Source organism: Balearica regulorum, chromosome 3 (assembly GCF_011004875.1).
Source record: "Balearica regulorum gibbericeps isolate bBalReg1 chromosome 3, bBalReg1.pri, whole genome shotgun sequence".
Lineage (NCBI taxonomy): Eukaryota > Metazoa > Chordata > Aves > Gruiformes > Gruidae > Balearica > Balearica regulorum.
In genome coordinates, this window is record NC_046186.1 from 21,005,443 (window position 1) to 21,032,472 (window position 27,030).

General features: G+C 37.0%; 1 protein-coding gene across 1 annotated transcript in view; it reads left to right on the forward strand.

Moving 5' to 3' along the window:
* The window catches only part of PXDN (peroxidasin), a 95,419-nt gene that overhangs the window by 62,622 nt on the left and 5,767 nt on the right, over nt 1-27,030 (forward strand). The window contains exons 15-20 of the mRNA XM_075747251.1: nt 3,621-3,729; nt 4,167-4,324; nt 9,381-10,884; nt 11,686-11,820; nt 14,143-14,351; nt 25,047-25,167. Of these exons, the coding sequence (XP_075603366.1) occupies nt 3,621-3,729; nt 4,167-4,324; nt 9,381-10,884; nt 11,686-11,820; nt 14,143-14,351; nt 25,047-25,167 (2,236 nt within the window). The remainder of the gene's footprint in view (nt 1-3,620; nt 3,730-4,166; nt 4,325-9,380; nt 10,885-11,685; nt 11,821-14,142; nt 14,352-25,046; nt 25,168-27,030) is intronic.

Below are 27,030 nucleotides of genomic sequence, written 5' to 3' on the forward strand. Positions count from 1 at the left end.
ATTTTTCTTTTTCTTCCATAATCCTCTCTTGTTCTTTTTTTTTCTTTCTTTTTCTTTCCCTTCATTTAGTTCAGGCAACTATCTGCACAGATGTAAGATGGGAATACGTCAGCCAAAATGTCTCTAGGAGTTAAGCTTCAAAACAAACAATGCTTTGGGCTGCAGTTAGTCATACTACTTTCCTCTTGAGATATTATTTGAACCTATTAGAATTAACTAGCCAAATACAGAGCCTAATCTTTAGGGATAACTTCACAAAAAGTCGTGTGGCATCTTTAAAGGGGCACTTACAGCACTTGGTTGAAAAATTAGGCTGCAACCATTGTGAAAGAATTTAGGAAAGTCATAATGCTCTTAAGAAGCTAAGGGGGAAGACAGGGGAAAAAAAGAATATTTTGAGCTTACTTAATTATTTGAAAATAATAATGGCAAGTAATAGTTATCGATTACTAATATGTAATAAATAGTAATAGAACAGCCAAAGAGGCTAAGGAAATAACTTTGTTACACAGATTAATCCTAATGGTTTTCTGACTTATGGATTAAAACTGCTGATTTTTCAGACTCATTTTGATGGAAAATATTAAGGAAACTGTGATTTTTTGTCTTTCAGTAGAAAATATGATGCAATATTTTTGTATCATTGAAAAATGAGTATTGAGCAGCAATTTCTTTAACATATTGGATATTGTTTCCCACTGTTATGTCAGATGTTCTGTATTTTGTTTACTAAATTCATAAATATATATCAGTGATTTTTCTGATGTATTGATTACCATGATACCAATCACATGGTATCAACAAAACTATGATGTTCCCTGGCTTAAGTTGCTTTTAGTAAACTATGAATCTATCCCCTCCTCTATCAAAAATAATATTTCTTTAATCCGTAAAGATGATTTCTGAAAGAAAAATTACAGGACTGGGAATAATGGAATGATAAGGTTTCATTTACCTGTATGAAGTCTGCAAATGAAAGAAAGTCCATAAAAGTTATTAATCTTGGTTACTCTGGAGATACATAGAAAAAAAAAAAACTTGTTTGTTTGTTTGGTTTAGGGTTTTTTTTAAAGAATAGCTAGATCTCAAATTAATAAGAGTTCTGAAAAATGAAACCATGAATTGAACTATAACCCCAATGGAAACCAGTTTCATTCATTTAGTGCGGGTGTCAACTGCTCATTCTCATCTGCTGAAATTAGCAAACCACAAAACTGCAGTATTTAATTGTAGCGTGTTTTTTTTTTCCTTGTAAACTGTAGCATCAATAAACCTAAAAGTAGTGTAACTACCCTTGATTAATCTGCATTCAATCTGAAACTGTAAATGATGCTTCTCCTTAAAACTAGTGGGATATCAGATACTGTTTCTGTATGGTTGCTATAAAAATGAAGCTGTCAGAGAAGCAAGGAGGACAAGTGGACTGATTATAGGTACAGGTTACTTGCTATCTGGATAGTATTAATAGTGGCGTAGCCAGAAATGCCTAAAAACTTGCATGTCAGCATTTCTTTTAAACAAAGATAATGTTTTATGAATTTTCCTAATGCATAACAATCTTTTCTTAACACTGAGAGAGAATCAAGGCTAGTGTGTAGAAGCTGGAGGGCAGGTTTTGCTAGCCATGTTTGATAATATTTTAAAGATGCTTTTTTTTGCTGTTTTCTTTTCTCCTTTTCTGTTGTTTTATAAAAGTCTCTGGATTAAGTGTAAGACAGGATGTGTGGATTACGTTTTCATTGCTTAAAAACATTGCCATTTCTCTCCTCCCCCCACAAAAAAAAGGTATTGTGTGAAAGTCTTGCAGGGAGCTTTAATTTTTAATATTTATCAGTTTAAAAAGACAACTTCTGGCAGCAAATACTCTAAACAAAAATAAAGTACAGTATAGTTAACATGTGATCAAGGTTTATGATTCAGCCCCCATGTACCATTAATCAGAACAGCAGCTCTACAAAACACGTATCTAAAGTGAACACCGAGATTACATCTATCGTAGACAGCACTAGGGAAGGTAACCAGCCACCAGATTTTTACAATTTGCAATGTTGCAGTGTTAAAATGGTTCATGGCACACAAGCACTCTCTGAAACACCTAAAATGAGGGTAGCAAACCTGTAAATGATATTTCTCCTTAAAATAAGTCACTTATCTGATAATGTTACTGTATGGTTGCTGTGAAAATGAAGCTGTGAGGCAAGGAGGACAGTTGGTAATTAGGACAGATCGGGGACTATTGCCATTAGGCACTGTGGAAAGGATCAGCTCATTTTGGATGCCGGGAGTATGTTGTCTCAGGCTCAAGGCGGCTGGCCTCAGGGCAGAGAAAGGGGCTTCGGCTATAGCTATAGGGTGCCAGGGACTGTTTTATTTGACAGTAGAGATTGTTACATTTGATTACCCAGGTCTAGACTCCGAAACTCATATAGACACAGCCTAAGCTGCCAGTTATGAAGGAGTAATAAAATATTGCCTAGAAAAGAAAAAAGAAAAAAAGCCATGAAAATCTTGCAAACAACATTTTTTTTTATGTCAGCTGATTTTGTACATCTGCTGATTTTATTCCAGTGTATTTGCTTTGGACTTTTTCCCTACTTTACCCTTCTTCCTATGTGACTTTTCCAATCTAAACATACTCTGGAAATTGTTAGCTGTTACCCCTGGATCTGGTAGTTCTTGGTTTAGGCTGAAAGGAAGGTTATTAGCCTTAGATACGTTGTACAAACATGCAGCTGCAACTGAGTGCTGTATAAAAAGGCAGATGAATGGGGCTATGCATTAGTGAGTTTCCAGTGTTATGCAGAGTTGTTAAATAGCTTTTAAGCATGTGATTTTTAACGTAGTATTTAAAAGCTAGATAATTTTAAAGTAGAAAACAAAGTAGTGATCAAAATAAATAAAATATTTATATCCCTTTAAAATTGATGTGTGTTGTTTACTAGACTAAGCTCAGGACAGGAGCAATGTTAATTTACTGTAGCTCTTTGGGAATATATAAAGTTCTGTGGGTTTTTTTTTTTAATTTTGTTTTTTTGTGTTTTGTTCTGAAATCTCTTTGAATTTATGATGTGATGCATGTGTTCTAAAAGGCAAACTAAGTCTGTCAGTATTTTCCACTTGTAAGACATTCCTGTAAACCCTTTAAATTCTTACATTGAATTCAGTACTAATTGAAAACAAAGGGAATGCTTGCATTGATTTCAATGCATATAGGTCAGGCTCTTGATATCAACACCTGAAAGCTGATAATACACCACACCAGAAAAAACCCCTTAATAATAATTCATTTTTTCTGTGGTCATTTTTACTTGAAATTGTAGGACTAATTAATGGACAGTTAAACGCTGTATGCATTTATCTTCACTTTGGTTTAGAATTATAAGCAAGCTGACTTTTAAACTTACATTAACTTCAGTTTTAAATGAATTTTGCTCTACTATAATATGCTTTGACAGAATTCCAATATGGTTAAGAATTTTGTATTTGGACAAACTAATGCTTAAAGAACAAGGGTTTACTTTGTACAACTGAAATGATGTCGTGTCTAGACTCTGTTTTATAGAAGTATCTTTTTGTGTGTGGCCATTTTTGCAATAACACGTGAATTCCTCTTTCTGTAGTCCCTAATGTCAGCCGGAATGGAGATCCTTTTGTACAAACATCAATTGTGGAAGCAATTGCAACTGTTGACAGAGCAATAAATTCAACACGTACACATCTGTTTGACAGGTATCCCCTTCTTTTTTTTTGTATTAAGAAGTCAAAATTAATTTTGTATGTACTAGAAATAATGGAACATCTATTAAGCAAGAAGCCATTTTATTATTTAAATGACATTGTTAACATCCAGTTAGTTCTGGGAATACTCACAGTTTAACGTGTAAGGTTTCCTATTGTTTAAACACTCCTGTTGAGATCTGTACTCGCTGCAGCAGTTTTTCTGCTGAGATAATGTGTATTAAAAGGCTACTAAATATTTACTTGCTACTAAATTTTGAAAGGTTTATTATTTTATTAAATTGTTTGTTTGTTTGTTTGCCTTCCATTTTGAGATGAGTAACCAAGGTATGTACTAATCATGTTGCTGAACATTTACATGATTTATGTAGTATTGTTATTTTCTAACTCCTGTGTATACTTACTATTTTTTTCAAATTATCTATCAGTCGTCCTCGTTCTCCAAATGATTTGCTAGCCTTATTTCGATACCCAAGGGATCCATACACTGTTGAGCAAGCAAGAGCTGGGGAAATATTTGAAAGGACATTACAGCTTATTCAAGATCACGTACAAGATGGTCTAATGGTTGACCTGAATGGAACAAGTCAGTACTCTTTCCTTATTTTTCTGTGTTGAAGTGTATTTGCCTTCTTAAGTCATTATACTTCAAGAAACATTCATTTTCCAAGTCGGGGTCCCCATTACATTAAAATCAGTGGAGTATTTGACTTTGCGAAACTTTACCAAATATATGTTTGCCGAATTTAGTCCTTGGTTTGCACACTGCTACATTATGGTTTAACTCTGTTTGTTTGAGCTCTCAAAGGACAGTGTTTTTATTTTTCCTCACGCTGACATATTAGGGAAAAATTCACGTTTAGATAACATGTTTGTTAACTCCCTGTGTGTTAATTTGTTAGGACCATTGTTTCCTAGCAGAGCAGACTTTTCTGTTATGTATTAAAAATAATCAGTATTTTGTTCATGTTTCTTTAAGCAAAACCATTTAGTATCAGCATGCCTTGGCAAGGAGGAAAGATGATATAACAAGAAGGATTTGTATACTTTACAAACCAAGGTTTCTGGATGTACCACAATAATATTCTAAGAATTATCTGCCATTCATTCTTTAAGGGCGTATCAAACTAAGCTAATTGTTTCCTTTAACACTGATCTGATGTAAGGAAAAATACAGTTTATGCTGCTTTTTATAAATAGCAGGAAAATGCGGCATTTAATATTTCTACCTTTTAGTTATTGCGGTCCAAGTTCGAATTCCCGAAGTCCAGCTGGAGCATATCTAATGTGTGTAGATATGTGTGTGGATAGGCTTGAGACATAGGCTGAAGCATTTGGAAATAATGACAGAGTTTAGGAGAGCTTTTCAGACTTGAGACATAGCCAAAAGCTACACTGAAGATCTAGAGGAAATATTTTTACTTATTATATTCTTTTTGATGTTTATAATTGAGTATTTATTGTAACTTCCGAAAACTTTAACTCTGACTGTAAACTACGCAAGTATTTATAAGACCAAAGACTGCAAGCTTTGTGGAGTACTGTAACATTTGCTAGTAAAAGAAGCTTGTTACTCATTATTAGAGCTGAGTAAATAATTTGTGATGAATAGTTTACCACAAAAACTTACTCAAAATTCTTCGCAGCCTTGGGTTTTTTAAGAGCAACTTGATTTAATTTGGTTCTCTGATTAGATGCATATGCAAGCATATTGAATATAATACTAGGACTATATGAAATCTGATGTGTCAGAATTGCTTGACTACTTTTCACTAGGATTTGTAATAGTGAAATTCAATCACGTAAAGTTTACCAAAAATTGGCATTAAATCATACAAATACATATTAATGAACACAAAATGAGGCAAGTTTCTGTGATACTGGAAATTCTGTTCACAACCAGAGCTTCTTTCTCAGCCCTACAAAATCCATAGAAACCTGGCTTGTAGGGAAAGTTGAATAGTAAAATAAATCTGTTTTCATTTAAATAGCTTAATGTTCAGATTTAATACTCATATATGTCCTTATTTGGTTTTATTTCAAAGTGTAGAGCCCAATGAAAGGTGTTATTTAGCACTTTTGCATTGGGAACACTTGAGAAACTCGGCAATTTCACATTCAGAGACTTTTTTTATGTAAAATCTTGGAATATCCCAAGGAAAGACTATGGAGCCAAATTTTCCTGTGCGGTGCCAGACTGTATAACAAGGGGAATGGCCACAAACTGCAGCTTGGGAGGTTCAGATTGGATGTTAGGAAACACTTTCTCTCCAGGAGGCCAGTGCAGTACTGGAACAACTTATCCAGAAAGGCTGAGGAGTCTTAGTCTTTGGAGGTTTTCAAGCCCACTAGACGCGGATACAGCTGAGCTGATCCAGTGCTGGAGACAGCCTTGCTTCAAGCAGGAGCTTGGTCTGGGTAAGAGGTCCCTTCGTCATGGTTTAACCCCAGCCAGTAACTGAGCACCACACAGCCGGTCACTCACCCCTCCCCACCCCCAGTAGGATGGAGGGGAGAATGGAAAAAAAACCTCGTGGGCTGAGATAAAGACAGTTTAATAGGATGTCAAAGGATAATAATAATAATAATAATAATAATAATAATAATAATATCATCAAGTGATGCACAAATGCATTGCTCACTACAGGTGGGAAAAAAAAGCATGCCAAGTCTGTTTCCAAGCAGTGATCCCACCTCCCAGCCAGCTTCCCCAGTTCTATCCGGAGCATGACGTTCTATGGCAGGGAATGTCCCTTTGGCCAGTCTGGGTCAGCTGTCCTGGCTGTGCTCTCCCAGCTTCTCGTGCACCTGGCAGGGCACAGTGAGAAGCTGAAAAGTCCTTGACTTAGTGTAGGCACTACAACTACCTAGCAACAACTGAAAACATCAGTGTGTTATCAACATTATTCTCACCCTAAATCCAAACCACAAAAGTATCCCAGTTACTAGAAAGAAAATTAACTCTATCCCAGCCAAAACCAGGACACCCTTCTAATCAATATTTCTATGACTCTATGAAACATTTTCCTTGCAGTTTGAAAAAAAATAGCTAATATTATGTAAATTGAGCTAACCAACTTCTGAGCACTGGAAATGCTCAGCACCCAGCCTTTTAGAAAGCAAAGCCAGAATTAGTGCCTACAATGCGAGGGGTAGTTAAGGGTCTGAAACTGGCATTTATGGCAGCATCCACTCTGCTCAGAAAGCCATCCAATCTAATCCATAGTTGAGACATTCCCTTCAACTTGAACTTCTAAAAAGAGAAGCTGAACCTTTTATTTTAAATTGCTAATGAAGGTCATTCCACCCAAAACATTTGGAGTCAACTTTTGCTCACAACTTTGTTTCAGAAATGTGGGTGGCAACCAGGATAACCACAGCAGACAAATGTTTATGTAAAGACTGCATGAATAATGATCATAAGGAAAGAACTTCCATGATGAATGAAGATCAGTTAAAAAGGAGTGTTATTATAAAGAAGATATGTTTTCTAGGTGTAGTTTTAGAATTAAACTGCCCTAGTAGCCAGCATATTATCAATAATATCATCAAAGAGTGTATTTTACTGCATTACCCAGTGGCACTTACTGGTTTTCTCTGTGGTTTATTTTTCTTTTTCCTAGTCTGGAGTATTCCATAAAATAATTTAAGTATGTCTACAAGAACAGGTTAGTTTTGCCTAATGCAAGCACTAGGTCTCCAATATCTTTGCTTTGACTTATAAACCACTGGGAGTACACGTAGCCTGAGGCTGAGAAAACATAGATACCCTGACTGAGCACAGGTCCTGTCCCAGCTGAGCCGCTATGAGCAATCCAGTCCATGTCAAGGCAAAGACAAAGAGGAGCTTTAGGTGGTTTGTTTGAAATTACCCTGCATTGTGGCAATTGGCATACAGCAGCAGTGTTTCTAGTGCACGTTTATGTGCTCAATGTAGATGAAGGTTGGTGTCTTTACAGGCACGCTGGGACTGAGCTCAGACTAAAAGGAACTTTTCCCAACTGTGTACAAGTAGCCTGCCCTGACCTCTTGCAAAACTGCATTCAGGTCATATTCTTGAGTGATTACCATCATGAGCCTGTCAGAACACAGTACCACTATACACTCACTCATTTCCTTTTTTCCTTCTGTCTTTATTCTGCTTCTTCAGTTTTACTCCTGAATGCAAGCTTTCCAGATCAAGAGCCGTGGTGGTGTATGATGGTTGCTAGTCAGCTAAAAGTACATCTACACTGCTAAATATTCTACCTCCTGGGCTCTCTTCTGGATCCTGGAACCTCGCTCATCCACACTGTATATCCATTAATCACTCAAGGTGTGCCCATGCTTTGGCTCAGCAGGGCCCGTTTGAAGTGAATCTCTCAGTTGTCCCCACTTATGGTGATTTGGTGTGAGTTGTGGCATGGTCTTGAACAGTGTGGATTCTTTTCAAATTAAGTGAAAAACGTAGTCCAGAGCCTCCTGGACATTCAGTCCAGGAGCACAAAGTAAAGCTTTTCTGCAGGAAACCTACTCCTATTGCACAATGGATACAGTAGGGATGTCTTTCTCAGCGTCAAAAATTTCACTCTGCAGACACATTTCTCTTGATCTGCACTAGTTGATGTAGCCCACATTAATGACTCTTTTCCCTGAAATGAAGCCCAAATGTTTCTAAGAAGAAAAATCACTTTTAGAATGACTCCTAACAGACAGCATGGACAAGGCACAGCCTGACTGTTCTGCTATTTGCAGTCACTCAACACTGTACTAGGAGAGCTTATGGTCTTCAGTCCTTCCACATGCTGTCATACCACAGCAGAGATCATGCAACACATAGCCTTAGTTTGAAGTTATAAAAACATAATTCTAATGAGTTATAGGATCATAGTATAGGATCATAGGATCATATCATATTTTGTATATATTATTTTTCCGTGAACTGAGAAAAAAATGCAGGAAAGTGATAAGTAAGTTGTAGTCCCAGAGGTGAATGGTGTGGATTGCAGAGGAAACCTGTGCCAAGTGTTACGCAAACACCAGTTTTCTTTAGAAACTAGTTCTGAGTAATGTGAATATGAGTTACTCCACACCACTTGTCCTGAAGATCACTCCTCTGGTTAGCTGTATTGCCTGTGATTATTTTCTTTTGTGTTTTTTGTTGAATTTATTTTCTTAAAATTGTGCAACTTTTGCTACAATAAAGCAAAACAAAATAGTAATGTTCAGTGAATTATCAAGTCTCAAAACATAAAGTCTTGTAAATCCATGTAAATCTTACCGACAGTTTTTTTAAATGCTTTTACTGACACAGGGAGAACCATGCCATTTTTCTGACAATGAGGCTTTTATTTCTTAAAATATCTCTGCTTTCTTAAGTGACCAAATAAGAAATTAGTTCCTTTTGTAAACATTTTGTAAAAGTTATACTTGAATTGGCATTTTACAAAGCTCCCTCCTGACCTAATAGTGGCTGTTGCTTAAATGACCTAATGCTCTAATATACATATGTGATTATTATTGTTCTTTTAAAACAATAGGGATATTTAATCTGGTGGAAAATGCAATATAATAAAATAACATTTCAGAGAAATGCATGATCTTTGGGGACCATGAGTCTATGAAGTGTTTGATTTTTCTCTCTGTCTCTCTTGTGGTTTCAGGTTATCACTATAATGACCTTGTATCCCCACAGTACTTGAATCTGATAGCTAATCTCTCAGGCTGCACAGCCCATCGACGAGTGAACAACTGCTCAGATATGTGCTTCCACCAGAAGTACAGGACGCATGATGGAACATGCAACAACCTTCAGCATCCCATGTGGGGTGCTTCTCTGACAGCCTTTGAACGTCTGTTAAAGTCAGTCTATGAAAATGGATTTAATTTGCCTCGGGGAATTGAACCCAAGAGGCTCTCCAATGGCTACGCGCTCCCAATGCCTCGCTTGGTTTCAACTACTCTGATTGGAACAGAAACAATAACTCCTGATGACCAGTACACTCACATGCTCATGCAGTGGGGTCAGTTTCTTGACCATGACCTTGACCTCACCGTTGCTGCCCTAAGTGAGGCCAGGTTTTCGGATGGTCAGCATTGCAGTTCAGTTTGTACAAATGATCCTCCGTGCTTTTCAATCATGATACCACCAAATGATCCCAGAGTTCGAAATGGTGCACGCTGCATGTTTTTCGTACGCTCCAGTCCGGTTTGTGGAAGTGGCATGACATCTCTCCTGATGAATTCTGTGTACCCAAGAGAACAGATCAACCAGCTGACTTCATACATCGATGCATCCAATGTGTATGGCAGTTCGGACCATGAGGCACTAGAAATCAGAGACTTGGCAAGTCAAAGGGGTCTTCTGAGACAGGGCATTGTACAGAGATCTGGCAAGCCCCTTCTTCCATTTGCCACTGGCCCACCAACAGAATGTATGAGAGATGAAAATGAGAGTCCCATTCCCTGCTTTTTAGCTGGTGATCAGCGTTCTAATGAACAGCTGGGTCTTACCAGCATCCACACATTGTGGTTTAGAGAACACAACAGAATTGCCACAGAGCTACTGAAACTCAATCCACACTGGGATGGTGACACAATATATCACGAAACACGCAAAATTGTTGGTGCAGAAATGCAACACATAACATTTAGCCACTGGCTACCTAAGATCTTTGGAGAGGTAGGCATGAAGATGCTTGGCGAATATAAGGGTTATGATCCCAGTGTTAATTCTGGCATAACTAATGAGTTTGCAACTGCCGCTTTTAGGTTTGGTCACACACTCATTAATCCTTTTCTGTATCGACTGGATGAAAACTTTGAACCTATTCCACAAGGCCATCTACCTCTTCATAAGGCATTCTTCTCTCCATTTCGGATTGTAAATGAAGGAGGCATTGATCCACTTCTAAGGGGATTGTTTGGTGTTGCTGGTAAGATGCGTGTCCCATCACAATTACTCAATACAGAATTAACAGAAAGACTCTTCTCCATGGCACGTACTGTGGCTTTAGATCTGGCAGCTATGAATATTCAGAGAGGCAGAGATCATGGAATTCCTCCCTACCATGATTTTAGAGTTTACTGTAATCTTTCTTCAGCTCAGACTTTTGAAGATCTGAAAAATGAAATTAAGAATCCTGAAATCAGGGAGAAACTTAGCAGGTGAGCCTGAGGTGAAGAAAAACAATCAATTATCTAAATGTGCATGCAAAATTAATAGCTAAATGTCTTATCTAGAAGAAAATATTTCCTAAGAAAGGGGTAAAGGGATTTTTTCAGAAACTTCCATCCTTACCAGGAAATCGATGTGGAAAATTCCCACATCCAGATAATATCTCCACTTCTACATCTCTGCGAACAATAAGAAGTTAATATATACTGTATGTGTTCATGAAATTATTAATTTGAAATGCTTGGTTTTACAAATGCTGTTAAATATGAATGTTATTTTAATGTAAGGTCATATTTAATGCCAGTCTCATGCAAATATTTACATGTTCAGTTCCATCCATTCCGTACCCTAAACCAAACGGTAATATTGCTCACTGTATTTCATGTGGACATCCTTTATTACCAGTAATCTGTTCAGTCTTCAGCTACCTGCCACCCCTAGTTTATCTACCCAAAATCAAAGACACAGAATTAGTTTCAGCTACAGTAAAAGAAAAAGTGTACGGAGGGGCAGGAAAGAGAAGCTGTTGAAAAAGAAACAGTTCTAAGAAATCAGAAGAAATCTACTAGGAGAAAGGAAATTGTGGGGTAGACTGGCAGACCCCCATGATGTTACTCACATATACAACCTACATTGCAATATTTGTTGCATATACATCCACAGGTTGTTCACAAATTATGTAGCACTATCACTGTCATTTTTGCTGTGACTTCTTCATATCTCTTGCCTTTAGTTTTACCACATACTGGCTATTTTGTAGGTGTAAAATATTTGTGGTTTTCTCTTCATAGGTTGTATGGTTCCCCACTGAACATAGACCTATTTCCTGCTCTAATGGTAGAAGACTTAGTTCCAGGGAGCCGACTGGGGCCAACTTTGATGTGTCTCTTAAGCACACAGTTTAGGCGCATTCGGGATGGAGACAGGTAAATTGAAATACCATGGAAAGCATTTTATTGTCATTTATGTTTTTAATATATAACTGAAAAGATGAAGAATACAGGTTTAAAACATTGTTAGAAGCTATGATTAGTTTTTAAATCTGTAACTTTTCATGCTGAATATGTCATACTCAGCTCCAAAAAGCACTGAAGGCAACACAAACAGCAAAAGTTTCCTTTTAATAGTTATTCAAGTCACTTATCTTTCTGAAAAATGGATATTACTCATGTCCTTTCGTTGGCATTTAATTATTTTATTGGCAAAGGAGTTGTGGTGGTTGAGACACTTTCACCATCTCCGTCACTTAAGCATAGGTTGGAAAAGTGTCACACTGTGTATATACCTCCTATACATACTTCAGTAAAGCAGTCTGTGCACTAAAAGAGTGTTAAAAGCAGACAGGTTATCCCAAATAACACAATTTGATAATTGTTCTTAAATTACTTTAGATGCACATGATGCACAATTTCTCCTTTTCCATTTCTACAGTACCTGAAGCAAGAAAATGGCCATTGCTGTTGTTACAGCAGCCAGATCTCCTTTGCATACTTTCTGCACACTCTTTCACAATCTGAAAATCAACATTTCCCTCATTTTAACATAATTCGTGACCTAGAATTCTGGGGTTTGCATGGCACGAGGGTAAAAAGACTTATACTGATTGGTCCCATACTAGAGAAAGGGAAACAGAGGAAGAATTAGGAAATTAGATTTCATTCACTTTATCTACTGTCATTTGCTTTATTAAAGTTGTAAAATTGCTTCTTAAGGTAGTATAAAGGTTTTTTTGTTTCTGTAGTCAATAACACAAGCCTTTTTGTATGATTTTTTTCCAAACAACTTTCTTACATATAATCTGTTTAAAAATTAAGCTGTGAAACATAAAACTCATGCCTGGAGGCAGAGGGAGTAAAAGGAGAAATATATGCAGTATGAGCTCCAGATTGCTGGTGACAGGTACCTATTTGTGTCACGAGAGGATAATGATATTGCTTTTTTGTGTGTGTCTCTCTGTATTTTTCCAGAAAAAGTCTTTTTTTTTTTTTTTATTTTCTGAAACAACATTTAGAAACTATAGGAAAACATTGAATATTTAGGAAATGGGATTCTGCTGTCCAAAGAATACAAATGTTTTGAAGCAACATGCCAGCAAATAGTAAAATATTATTAGACATAGTGAAAGCCACTCTCGCCTCTTCGGAAAGCCTTTGCAATGGGCAGAGGATCAAAGCTGCCAGCATCATGCAAAACAAATGTGCCTGTGCAGGGAAAAGGAGTGATATTTGAAGGGTGCCTAACTTCATGTCAAGATGGAAATTTCAGAATCTGTTTTTCTGATCCCAGTACTTGGAAATACATTGTCCACTGTCCAGTGCCTTACGAAAATGATACAATAAGTAGGTAAAATGAAATTTGTTGACCATTCTTCTAAGTTTAGTATAAAATTGTCATTGATTTTCATAAAGTTTAAAGAGCCTCCTACTTATTTTTGGTTGAAATAGGTGGGAAAAAAGTATCAATATAGAATTATAAATTTACAGTTTTTTGAGATGTAAATGATATCACAATGAGTAATTTTTATATGCTAGAATAGTGTAAAATGTTTTCAAATCCCAGACAGTAACTTAAAATATTTTCTATTACAAGAGCTGGCTTGCTTTTCATAGTAATGTATTATTTATATTTTCTGTTGATAACAGACTTTTAGCCATTATGTATGAAAAATAAATTATTTGAAACCACGTTTCCTCCTTGAATATAATGAATTAACTGCACATATATTAATAAGTCCCTGGATTAGTATTGTCATTAAAATAGTTTTACAGAAAAATAATTCCTTAGTAAATTAAACAATCTCACTTATCTTGATAGTAAACTAGGTATAGATTAACCATTGTTCTAATCTCAGTAATTCTATCAATTTTTTTTCATACCCATAGGAAAGTTGCCTGGAGAAAGAAATCTATGGTAATTTAAGCCTCTACCTTAAAAGAACCCTAAAATTGGTAGTCTATGCCATTTTAGGTGTCCATAGGTATCCAAGACATTGAAATGGGACTAGAGGAGAAGTCAAAGGATTTGTCGAAGACTCGAACCCTTTCAGTGTCAGCATGACACCAAGTAGGGCTGAAGAAGCACCAAGCACTTATGTTTTGGGATCTGAATCACTCCCTCAGATACAATGTAAAGTTGAGAACAGGATTTATGGAATAATTAATTTCATTCTGAATACAGTACTGCAATATATCTGGTAACTGTATAGTTTATTTTTTTCACTAGCAAACTTGTCTTTTCTGAGATTACAGGTTATGGTATGAGAACCCAGGTGTGTTCACGCCTGCTCAGCTGACTCAGATCAAGCAGACATCTCTTGCCACAGTTTTGTGTGACAACGGTGACAACATAACCAGGGTACAACATGATGTCTTTAAGGTGGCTGAATTCCCACATGGATATAGTAGCTGTGAAGATATTCCTAAACTGGACCTCAGGATGTGGCAAGATTGCTGTGAAGGTCTGTATACAGGTGGATTAATGTGCGCTTTACTTAATGTCTGTTTATCTTATTTTAAGAAGATATTTGACTGTTGTTCAGTTTTTGTTAAGATGTTACAAACTCAAATCTGGAGCAGAGCATTACTATTTAACTTCCTAAAACAAGAATAAGATTGAGAAAGATTCTTATTTACTGAAGTGTCTTCTTTGAGATGATGCCTAAGGTTGGATTCTGTCTCATTACTGATTATCTGTGATGCTGGACAATTTATTTGAGATAACCTTGAGAGCAGACTTTGGCCTCTTCAGGGATCTGCTTGGTAGAATACCATGGGACAAAGCCCTGGAAGGAAGAGGGGCCCAAGACAGCTGGTTAATATTCAAGCATCACCTCCTCCACGCTCAGGAGCGATGCATCCCAACAAAGAGGAAGTTGAGCAAAAACACCAAGAGGCCCCTGTGGATGAACAAGGAGCTCCTGGGCAAAGTCAAACAAAAAAAGGAAGCCTACAGAGGGTGGAAGCAAGGGCAGGTAGCCTGGGAGGAATACAGAGAAACTGTCCAAGCAGCCAGGGATCAGGTTAGGAAAGCCAAAGCCCTGATAGAAATTAGTCTGGCCAGGGATGTCAAGGACAACAAGAAAAGCTTCTATAGGTATGTTAGTGAGAAAAGGAGGACGAGGGAAAATGTGGGTCCCCTCTGGAATGAAACAGGTGACCTGATTACCCAGGATATGGAGAAGGCTGAGGTACTCAATGACTTCTTTGCCTCAGTCTTCACTGGCAAGTGCTTGAGCCACACTGCCCAGGTCACAGCAGGCAAAGGCAGGGACTGGGAGAATGCAGAACCGCCCACTGTAGGAGAAGATCAGGTTCGAGAATATCTAAGGAACCTGAAGGTGCACAAGTCCATGGGACCTGATGAAATGCATCCGCGGGTCTTGAGGGAACTGGCAGATGAAGTGGCCAGGCCACTCTCCATCATATTTGAGAAGTCCTGGCAGTCTGACGAAGTTCCCACTGACTGGAAAAGGGGAAACATAACCCCCATTTTTAAGAAGGGAAAAAAGGAAGACCCAGGGAACTACAGGCCGGTCAGTCTCACCTCCGTGTCTGGCAAGATTATGGAGCAGACCCTCCTGGAGACTACGATGAGGCACATGGAAGATAAGGAGGTGATTGGTGACAGCCAACATGGCTTCACTAAGGGCAAATCGTGCCTGACAAACTTGGTGGCCTTCTACGATGGGGTTACAGCATCGGTGGATAAGGGAAGGGCAACTGACGTCATCTACCTGGACTTGTGCAAGGCATTTGACACTGTCCTGCATGACATCCTTGTCTCTAAATTGGAGAGACATGGATTCGATGGATGGACCACTCGATGGATAAGGAATTGTCTGGATGGTCACACTCAAAGAGTTGTGGTCAATGGCTCAATGTCCAAATGGAGAACAGTGACGAGTGGTGCTCCTCAGGGGTCAATACTGGGACCAGCACTGTTCAACATCTTTGTCAGCGACATGGACAATGGGATCGAGTGCACCCTCAGCAAGTTTGCCGATGACACCAAGCTGTGTGGTGTGGTTGACACGCTGGAGGGAAGGGATGCCATCCAGAGGGACCTTGACAGGCTGGAGAGGTGGGCCCATGCGAACCACATGAAGTTCAGCAAGGCCAAGTGCAAGGTCCTGCACACTGGTTGGCGCATTCCCAAGCACAGCTATAGGCTGGGCAAGGAATGGATTGAAAACAGCCCTGAGGAGAAGGACTTGGGGGTATTGATGGATGAGAAGCTCAACATGAGCTGGCAGTGTGCGCTTGCAGCCCAGAAAGCCAACCGTGTCCTGGGCTGCATCAAAAGAAGCGTGACCAGCAGGTCGACGGAGGTGATCCTGCCCCTCTACTCTGCTATGGTGAGACCCCACCTGGAGTACTGCGTCCAGCTCTGGGGGCCCCAGTACAGGAGAGACATGGAGCTGTTGAAGCGAGTCCAGAGGAGGGCCATGAAGCTGATCAGAGGGCTGGAGCATGTCTCCTCTGAGGACAGGCTGAGAGAGTTGGGATTGTTCAGCCTGGAGAAGAGGTGGCTCCAGGGAGATCTAATTGCAGCTTACCAGTACCTGAAGGGGGCCTACAGGAAAGATGGTGAGGGACTGTTTTTCAGGGTGTGTAGTGACAGGACAAGGGGTAACGGGTTTAATCTGAAGGAGGGTCGATTTAGATGAGATGTTAGAAAGAAATTCTTTACTGTTAGAGTGGTGAGGCACTGGAACAGGTTGTCCAGAGAGGTTGTGGACGCCCCATCCCTGGAAGTGTTCAAGGCCAGGTTGGATGAGGCTTTGGGCAACCTGGTCTAGTGGAGGGTGTCCCTGCCCATAGCAGGGGGGTTGGAACTAGATGATCTTTAAGATCCCTTCCAACCCAAACCATTCTATGATTCTATGATTCCAACCTTCTTGTCTTCATTAATTGCAAAGCTTTAAAGAGGAGAGGTAGAATAGTGTTCCTTGCTTATTAATAAAGGAATAAGGTATAAAGCAGTTACCACAACTGTTATTAAGTGAGCTGTCATTCCATATTTTATATTAAATAGACATTCTAAACATAGCATAGATTTGATCATTTTATGGTGTGGATAACTTTTTTCCTGTTTTCTTCCTTTTGTGGATAAATATTGTTGTTCCTTGCCATCTCCTTCAGAAGTTAGGACAGCGGGGTGATTTGTTTTTATTCAGAAGTAAACTTTTTTCTCCAGAAACAACGTTTACTTAGCTGCATGAAGCACAGGACACTGAGAATCCCATGTTGCTTGGTAGCCTGTATGTCAGCTCTTATCTCACATACAGATTTTTACATGGCTTCCCTCCAGCCATCATCACATCAGACTTCACTGCATCTATAACATAGTTAGAAGACGTTAGAATCTTCTGGATCACACAGATTTGCAGAATGATTTGCTGTAGCTTCAATGACAGAATACTTTAGAGGACAATGATCTCCTTGACAGTGTTGTTATCATTTTCTTTTAACAAAACTCAAATTACATGCCCTGGCTGAAAAAGTATATTCCGGAATTTTGGGAACTTCTCTGTGTAACTCTGATTATCTAGAAATTGCTGTCAAACAAATTAGTTACTGGAAATAATTTGCTCTTATTAGGGAGGGTAATGGTACTATCAGTTGACAATTATTAGAATCTTACAATATACCTATTAAGAAACTAGCTTTAAATACCCGTATCTTGTAGATTTGCTGATGAAGGGTATCTAGATCTGAGTTCTTCACCTTTTCTGCTGCTGATTCTCTTGAGTTTACTACTTCTGAGTAGGCTATTCAATATTCTGTCAAAAGATATGCATGAATAAAGAACCGGTGTATTAGATTTCTGAGAGAGAGATCACACTCTTCCTCTAGTGTCCATTTAACACTTTGGGAAGATATAATTGTCCTCGATGACAGTTTTTTGGTGATAGAGCCCAGAATTTAAGGCAGTAGGTAAATTTTAAACTTAAGGAGGATGTCCCTTCAGCCTGGTACAGATACCGTGAATGCTGAGAAGTGTTTCTCACTAGTGCGACTTTACCATAAAAGAACAAACTCAGGTATCATTAAAAACAAAAAAAAGTAGATAGAGATTTACTATTCAAAGATATTGCACAATTTAGCTTTTAAGCTGACTACTGTATTATCTTGTCCAGTAAACAACTCTTTAAATAATAAATCACTGTCTAAGAAAATTCTTCTTTGGAAGACTTGGCTCAAAATGTCAGTCATCTATGTAAGACTAGGAGAAATAAATACTTTAGATTTCAATGAAATCTTGTACAATTTCCCCCAGGTATCATTTAATTCAGGCCTTCCTTACCCTAATTTTTACCAGGTTTCTTTTTAGGTTATTTAGATTTTTTTAAACAATATATTTACCAGGTTTGCCATTCCCAAATAGATAATAGATTATAAAACAAGATATGGTTGATGCATTGTAATTTTCATACGAAGTCTTCCGTAATCTCATCAAAATAACCCTGACATATACCAGAAGCATTGACAGAAAATCAGTTCTCACTCTTCAAATGCTTTACCATAAGCAAATACATCATATTCTACTAGTTCAGGATAAGGTCACTTTGCCATGGCTCATGCAACTTGGTATACAGTTTCACAAATACATTCATTATATCGATTTGGAAAAATTGTAAAGCTGTTCTGAGAAATTATGAGTTGATTCTCTAAAAGTTGTGTTATCACTGAGTTTTCTAGAGCAGATGTTATCTTTGGAAAGTCTTTAGAATATTCAGCCATTCGGCAGCCTAGCTTGTATTTTCATTCAAGAATGTTGCTACCAGAGAGTACTACTGGATGCAGTACAGCTAGACAACTGCCAAGCAAAAGAAAGGGTAAATAACTAAGGTTCTTTAAAAAAATTGCCTATCTGTATCCTCTTCTGAACTCTTGAAAGCTATGCAGCGGTTAATGAAGAAAAAACGAAGTATGTACAGCTTGCACTGCTTTCTTGCATGGATAAATGGGTGTGATGTTTTCTGTTGGAATCCAGGGTTAAGCAATTAATTTAAAAAATTTTTTTCATTTTGTTGCACTGGGGACTCACCACTACCCTGAAGTGAGGGGAATACACAGCATATATTCAGGAACAGCATTTACTTTAAGTTAAATAATTTAAGTTTGTTCCTTTGAATTTATATTTTTGGTTGTTTATTTAGAAGAAAAAAATATGCCATTATCCACATTTAAAATACTTCTGATTGTTTTATAATTAAAATTTAGAATACAAAATACTGTTCATTTCACTTTATGTATGTTTAATAAGCGACGCATATGTTCAGCTGTTTCAGCATGGTTAAAAAACACATCTGTTTTTGTTATCCTTCCTGTTTTGTTCAAGTCAAAATACTTTTCCATATGAAGAATAGAAAAACTTCTTAGCTTTTTGTAACCAGTTCTTGGATTTCTTGAGTAACACTAGCATTTATTTCTTATAAAACAGAGCATTATTTCTTTATACAATAATACCAGATTACCTTTAGATTTCAGTTAATGAATCATACAACAGAATTACTAGTTTATGGTGGGAAAAATAAGGGGTTCCACTGAAGTACACAAGTTTTTCTTTTGGCTTCCTTCACTTTCTGTCCTGCTTTGTCTTGTCAGAGATGGTGAGGAATTACTGCAGATTTACTGCACTTCTTTATTTGAGCAAAGAGCATGCAAAGTTCAAATTTTTCAAACAAGAAACTTTTGGTGCTTTTTTCAGGCTCTCTAGTGCAAAAAAAGACTTTTTTTTCCTTTTTTTTTTTTTTTTAAATTACTCAGTGTACACTTCTGTGATTACTCTTACTGACTTTGTATCTCACTTCTGAACCCAAAACACAGAAATGATAAACCTCTCTTCTCTCAAATGTAAGTAAGTATACTGTTATGGATATGCCAGATATTTTTCTGAGATGAATTATGAAAAAGAAAGACTAGAAATTAGGTGCAAAGACATATTGGCTCAAATGGAAACACGATTCTACTCCAAATATGTAAATTTGAAATGTTTTGCATTGTGAGTCTCTAAAAGTTTCACACTTTTTTTTTTTTTTTTTTTGTAAATCAAAATGAAAACTTTCTTTAGCCCTTTGTTTTATGTCAAACAATGACCCAGTAGGAAGTGATTCAGACAAGATGCAAGTCATCTTCATAAGCATAAACTGATTTAGGAAGACAATTTTTCTTAAGTGGTTCTCAGTTAACAACCAACATATCTCCTGTATCAGATATTGTTCTTTTTTGTTTAATTCAGCAAAACAGCCTTATACAAGTTGTGATTAAACATGTTTAAATCCCACTGAATTTTATTAGAAGAGTTAAGATACATTCTTAATCTGAATGCATTTATACATGGTCTTCCAGTAGGATAGACCTATATTTTATGAATTCCTGCATTTTAAAATCAGACGAACAATTATGCCGTTTGTACTGGCCACATTCATCTCTTCGATTTAAGCATTGCATCCAGAAAGCCATCGACAATTTGTTTTAATGATTGTGCTTTATTCCAAGTTAAAAATTCTCTCGCTTTTTACTTCCATTTATCTTATGCATTTCTTGTCATGCCCCTTCATCTTCAATAAAAATACTAAGCAACACTGGGCTATGCACTAAATGCTGTGGAAGACTTTACCATTTTAAAATGTTAACAGCAGTCTCAGTGTGAGACTGCAACATCTTTTGTGACAATGGAAATTCTTTACCGAGAATTCTTCAAAAGACCAAAATGATGCAATTTATGTCTGAAAATGTTTTCTCTTTACACAGAACTTGTGGTTTGCTTCTGTCATGTCATATTCATTTTTGCTTTTTACATTCGAATGTATCTTTTTACATTTAAATTTGCATTTAAAGACAGTGTCTATTAGCATAATAACAATTCAGAGTATGCCAGGCTACTAAAATAAAATTCCATGGTCTGTAATTTTAAAGATTACATCCTTTTTTCTTTGAATAGTAGTACATTTAATGTAGTCCAGCATTTCTGTATGATTATGAATTTCGAGAGAAATCAGTATTTTTAGTTATATTTCATCTAAACCAAGAGTATTTTATCTTCTTCAGGTATCCATGATCAGTAAGATAGAGTTCTAATTCATAAACTTAAAATCGGGGGACCTTAATCTCTGACAGTGCTTTCTCTTTGCTAGCAGGGGTCTCATGCCAGTAGTTGCCAACCATAGTGAAAAGCGACAGGGAAGGAAAAGGCGTCATTCATTGTGTTTAAACCCCAATTCCTGAAAGAGGCCCCGGATCCTAAGGTCCCAGCCTCTCGAAGTCCTGGTGCGGGCAGTAGGGAGAGAGATGCCTCTGCAGTGCAATTCAGGTTGCAATCTCCTCCTGTGTCAATGTCCATCGACCGTAATGGCAACATGGGTAGGAAAGTGTCCTAATAAGGGTGTCTTGGAGATTTGTGCAAAACTAGGCAGTTGGAGGCTTTCCTTCTTCCCTGTAGACTGCTACTGCCTTTCTAAGACACTGATACCTTCACAGTCTAATGGGCAGGGCAGTTCTTAGCATCCTTACTTTTCAAATTTCCAAATTTCTGTGGATTTTCAGAATGCCCGACATTATTTTTTTCTCACTGATCTTTGATATTTATATTTCCAAAGATGTGTGGTTTTGATCTGCAAAACTTTCTACCTAGTCCTGTTTATTTTTTCTGCTGGGGAAATCAGATTTGCTTTGCTTTGGAGTCAAGTACCTAAGGGTTCTTCTGTATTTTCCTGCAGGCCATCCAAAACCTATTCATATCACAAAGACATGATACGTTTTTAAATGTCTTTAGACTATCATTAGCCATATTTTAACAATTTATATAGTCACGTTCCCTAAATTATCTGGATATTTGCTTTCCCAATGATGTCTGAGCCTTCTAGTTTTGATAGCATCAGTTTGTGAGCTTCTAGGTCAGCTACAGAGAACATATTTATAATTAGAATTCCCCAGTGTATCAGCTGGGAGATGAGAGTCTGGGCTGTCACTTTTTCTTCTGCCTTCTATACCATTATTTTTGTCCAGATGTTTAAATAATGTTTATGCAAGATGCATCTGTTGCAATCAGATTACTGTTGGATTTGAGACCAATATACTACATTTTCCCCCCTGCTATTTAATTTATCTTTTGTTAGAAAGTTTTATTCAACAGAAGAAATGAAGGGGAACAGTGTAGTGTGAAGGGATGTGGCCTGTTTAGCAATAACAAACCCACCTATTTTGAGTTAGGGCTTCATTTGGGCTGAAAAGACTTTTTCTTATGTTGTGCAATTTTTAAATTGCTGCTTAAAAAAATCTTTTGACATTTCAGACATTTTCAGTGTTTCTCCTCCCTTTTACTGCTTCCACTGGCATGACTAGGAGTTCTTAAATACATACAAATACTTACAGTAGTGGCAACTTAATTCACTACAATGAATCTCAGAGAACTGAAGTATTATCAAATAGAAGCACTAGTTACATTGGATGTTCTTTTCTTTACATTCCCTTAGTCTCTCAAGTTGTTTTGTTTTAATCTACTGTTAGATTAATTCTTGTGACCCAGATTTTGAGAGGTGGTTCACTGGAAATTAAGAGTGCTTAATACTTCTAAATGTCAGGTTAAATTTCTATCCAATTTACATCAAAGGTGCATTTGTAAAACCTTGTGGGAAACAGAGGATTTTCTGAAGATGTGAACATGGCTTCCATATACAAATGGATGATCTTGACACTTGCAGTGTAACAATACCTAGATTCTGAAAGAAAACATTGTCCACAGAGAAAAAGAATTCTTAGGTTGCTTTTAAACATTCAGCTTTTGTGCAGCAAATGAATTGAACTGAGTATATCTAATTTGGGGAAATTTTAGGTAAGCTGAAAAAAGCAGAATTTTAGGCTTATTAGAATTTTCTCATTTACAACTACTACTAAGGTATTCTTCATTAAAAAAAAAGAAAAAAATAAACTTCTTGGTTTAGGCTTTCTGAAAGCTAGACCATTCTGTCCTGCACCTCTCAGCAGTGACAATCCTCTTCCTCATACCTGCAATAGAAACTAAGAACAAGAGTCATTCATTTGGCAAGTTGACATATTTGAGTATTTAAAAACTACAGAAATGTCAAGTCTGTGGACTTGAAGCTGCCACTAAACATATGGTTCTCATATTTACCAGTCTAAGGTGACAAAACCTTCCCAGAATTTCAGACCTTTGTTTCTAAAAAACAGCCTAGGAATAAAAAAACCAATAGGCCATTGTGTTATTGTAAAAAAAAAAAAAAAACCTTAAATCTGTATTATGTGAGATGACCTTAGCAGTTATTAAACAAAGGGGATAGCAGAAAACTTTCACAAATTGCTTCCAAGAGAAACTGAGATTTCTATGACACTGAGGAAAACTTTAAGCAACAGATTGCTTTAAGAAAAAAATTCTTCTGACCAAAACTAGTTCTTTCTCCAGTGTCTTCTTTCAGAGTGTGACCCCTTTTCTCACCGTACTAAATATAGAAGTGTCTCAGTGAGTCAAAAAATGCCTTTGTGTCAAGCATCTTACAGACACGGCGGTCTGTTCCCGTCTGAAAGAGCTTAGTTTCTGAGTGGGCAGCAAGAAGATGGTATGAGAAACAGCAGAACACACAAGAAGAATGAATAATATGTTGACAGTATATATCATCTAGTTCTTTGGTGGTGCTGTTATTATAGGAGGAAGGTAATAAGTTTACTCAAGAATGGGACAAGCTTCAAGGAAAGAAAAGGGAAGGAGAATTGTGTGGATAAATTGTGTTCAAGGATGATCTGTAGGTATTGTTCTTGAACTGAAAATCAATCAGTAGAGGCGTTTTTGCCAGTCCTTTTTTCTTCTGTCTTAAATAATGTTAAGACATGGACAAACTAAGTTTTTCCTAACAGAGAAATTGTAATAGTCTAATTTAAGTAAAAGTCCAGTACAATTAGAAGTAGTTCAAGATAGTTATTTTTGTATAATCACAGAGCAACTTTACATTTGTTTCTCAAGTTGCTCAGTTCAACAGTGTTTTGAGGCTCTCTTCTTGACTTGAAATTTGTGAAATAATTTGTGTTAATGCCTTAGGTATTCCATGTAGCTACTACTACATTCCATAAAAATACATTATAAAATGTTATTGACTTTCTGAATAAATTTGTTTGGATGCAAGTTAAGAGAAACACTAGGGAAAATGACTTCTTCCCCTGTTCAGTTGCTTTCATGGTTCATTCTGCTAATACCAGACTTAGCTTGGATACGTCCATGGGATTCTGTATTTCAGCTTTCCCTTCTGTTTTCTTAGCAGATTCTTTGCTTCTAACAGTTGAACACGCTGTTGGTTCCCGCTGCAGCTTGGCCCATTATAACTTTTTGGTTTAAAGCTTCTGTGAACAGAAATGATAAAACTTCTATTTTCTCATTGTCTCGTCTCCAAAGTGCTGTTCCAGTTTTGTTTTCCTTTTCTTTTTTAAATGGGACTCCTTCCAAATACTCACTGTGTTTGGAAGGCTAAATAAAGTGAACTGAAGGAAAGACATACTTCATCCTCTGAAGATGTCCTCTTAGGATCTTAGGAGAAGATTTCTGTCATGATTATTCTCGGGCTTGAGATTTTCACTGTATGATGGGGTCTTAGGGTCTAAGTGACTGGTGATACCTTCAAATCCCTCAAATTTGGAAATAGGACTGGTCAACCAGTAAAGCGTGTCTGCAAGTATTCTCCAGGATTTAATTACAGATTCTCTTTCAAATGCCAAAAAATAACAAATAAATAATGCCTGGAATAGGTGAGGAAGCAACAGGCTGGTTTTTCTATCATTGTTTTCCTCCATATGTAACTACCCCATTCTGAAAGCAGAAAATAATTAAAAGCCAAGAGACTGGAAATTTCAGAAGTGAAAAGAATAGTTTAAGTAGCACTGACATATTTGTGAAAATCATCTTTATTCCTTTGGTTCATACCAAAAAGCTGGTCTGTGAATAATCAAATTCTCTGCATCCAGCTGGCTTAATTGTTGTATCGCTGAGACATATTCAGCTGCCATGAAAATGATTCCAGAGGGATCAGACTGAATGTATTAATTGCCTTTGCCAATTCAAAAGATACTGTAAAACCATATTAATATTATAACTGCTGAGTTATACTGTAGTTTATAATGTGTAATTTCTGGTCTAATTTCAGACTGTAGAACTAGAGGACAGTTTAATGCATTTTCATATCACTTTCGGGGAAGACGTTCCCTTGATTACAGCTTTCAGGAGGACAAGCCCTTAAAGAAAATGAAAATGTCCAAAACAGTAAGGTAAGATTTTATTTTTTTGTTTTAAAGAGGAATGAAAAAACATTTGTTTTCAAAATGGAAAGAAACTGAATGATTTCTTTGTAAGTGCATGCCACTTTTTTCTAGTGTGTGCTTTCTCAAATTTATGATTGATGTATTTCATTCTGACACTTCTGCATATCTGCTAACAGTAAACCACTTTTTTCCCAAGCTCAAATTTGTTTAAGACCCTTTGTGAGTGGCACAGTATAGTGCTTTTGTTCTTCCTGTGCTTTTTATGAAAAGACTCAGTAATGAAGCATAATTTGGGGGATTTGGAATCCCACATTCCTACTGTGCCTGCAGTAGCCAAACTAAATTATTTCCTTTCCTCCCTGGAGCTGCTAGGTCTTCCTGTAGAAATAGGAGGAAACCAAGTGTTGGTAACACTAGCATAAAAATTTGTGATAATGGCAGGGACTGGCTTCTAGTACCAAAGTACTCAGAGCTGGAATGGAGAACAGGAGTGCTACAGACAATGTTGTTTATAACTCCCTAATCCTCAAAATACTCTGGCAAGGAAGTAAATCACAATGTCAGTCACAAATGATCAACTGCACAGGGTCCCTGCAATTTTCAGGGAATCAAAACTTATCTATGAATTAGTAAAATGAAAAGAGTTCTGCTCAGAGCAAACATTTCTTAGGAAGATCCTTCATGATGACTGAATTTGAGACTCTTGAAATATAGCTCTTTCCATATAGCACGTGTTCTTTTAGCAAATAAAATTATCTACTTGACTGAGACAACCAGGCAGAGTCTACCCACTCTGGCAAGGAAAGCAGCTAGACAGATATGCAGACAGGTAAATTTAATTCAGCAGTTTCAAGTACTCATATGGACGTTATAGCACAGAAGAAACATCACCGTTATATTTTACTTTATCGATAGAAAGCTGTCCTGAAGTGACGGAGCCTTTAGGTGTTTAGGATATTAGACAAGAAAAGACAGCAGCTAAGTGTAAGATTACTTACAGACTGTAGAAAAAGAAAGGTTCCTTTGAAGTAATCCTTGAAGAAAGATGTTTCATGTGTCTTTCCAAGTGAACTGTTAGAAGTTTTTAAATTTATGAAACAGCAATTAACTTTTTAAAGGTGCTAGTCCCATAATTCTAAAATTGTAGAAGGGTTAAATTAAATAAAACTGAAAGCAAGAAAAAAGTAAATGCTTATATCTGAGAAGCAGCTTGTTTTCTTTGAGTTGCTTTTTAACTGTTTCAGAAATGAAGCTCAAAAATCTACAACAGGCCAATTACTGATTAGGACAACAAAACAGTAAATTTACAATACTTTATTAATAGCATAAATAAAGCTAAAGCAACCTCAGGTCTTTAACATTATCAGTTCTCATGCTCATTGTTGTATTTAAATTGCATTTGTGGTGAGAAGATTTTTTTCTCCTTTTTTTCCCCATCTCATTTTCAATAACTTGAGCAGGTGGGGAAGATTAAACTTTTTGTTATACAATAGCAGCTGGTTTACTTGAATTTTGGCACGTTATGTTGTTTAGAGTTCTTTTTCTTTAATTTAGATGAAAAACTATGAGAAACTAAGTAGCTTGAACACCTGCCAATACGTACTGATTTAATTTATGCAGAAAGATTATAAATCATGAACCCTATTTTATGAGAGAGGATTTCTTTGCCAGTTCTTTCTCTGGGTATCCCTTAGCTCCAGACAAGATACACTAACAAGATGGGAATGTGTGTATGGATTCAAGGCCCTTAATATAATAAGTGACTTAATAATTAGTGTTGTCCATGGTTTTAAATACATGTTTTCTTAAGTGCTGCCAGATAATACATTATTAGTTATGGACAGTTCCTTTGATAAATGTTTCCCATCA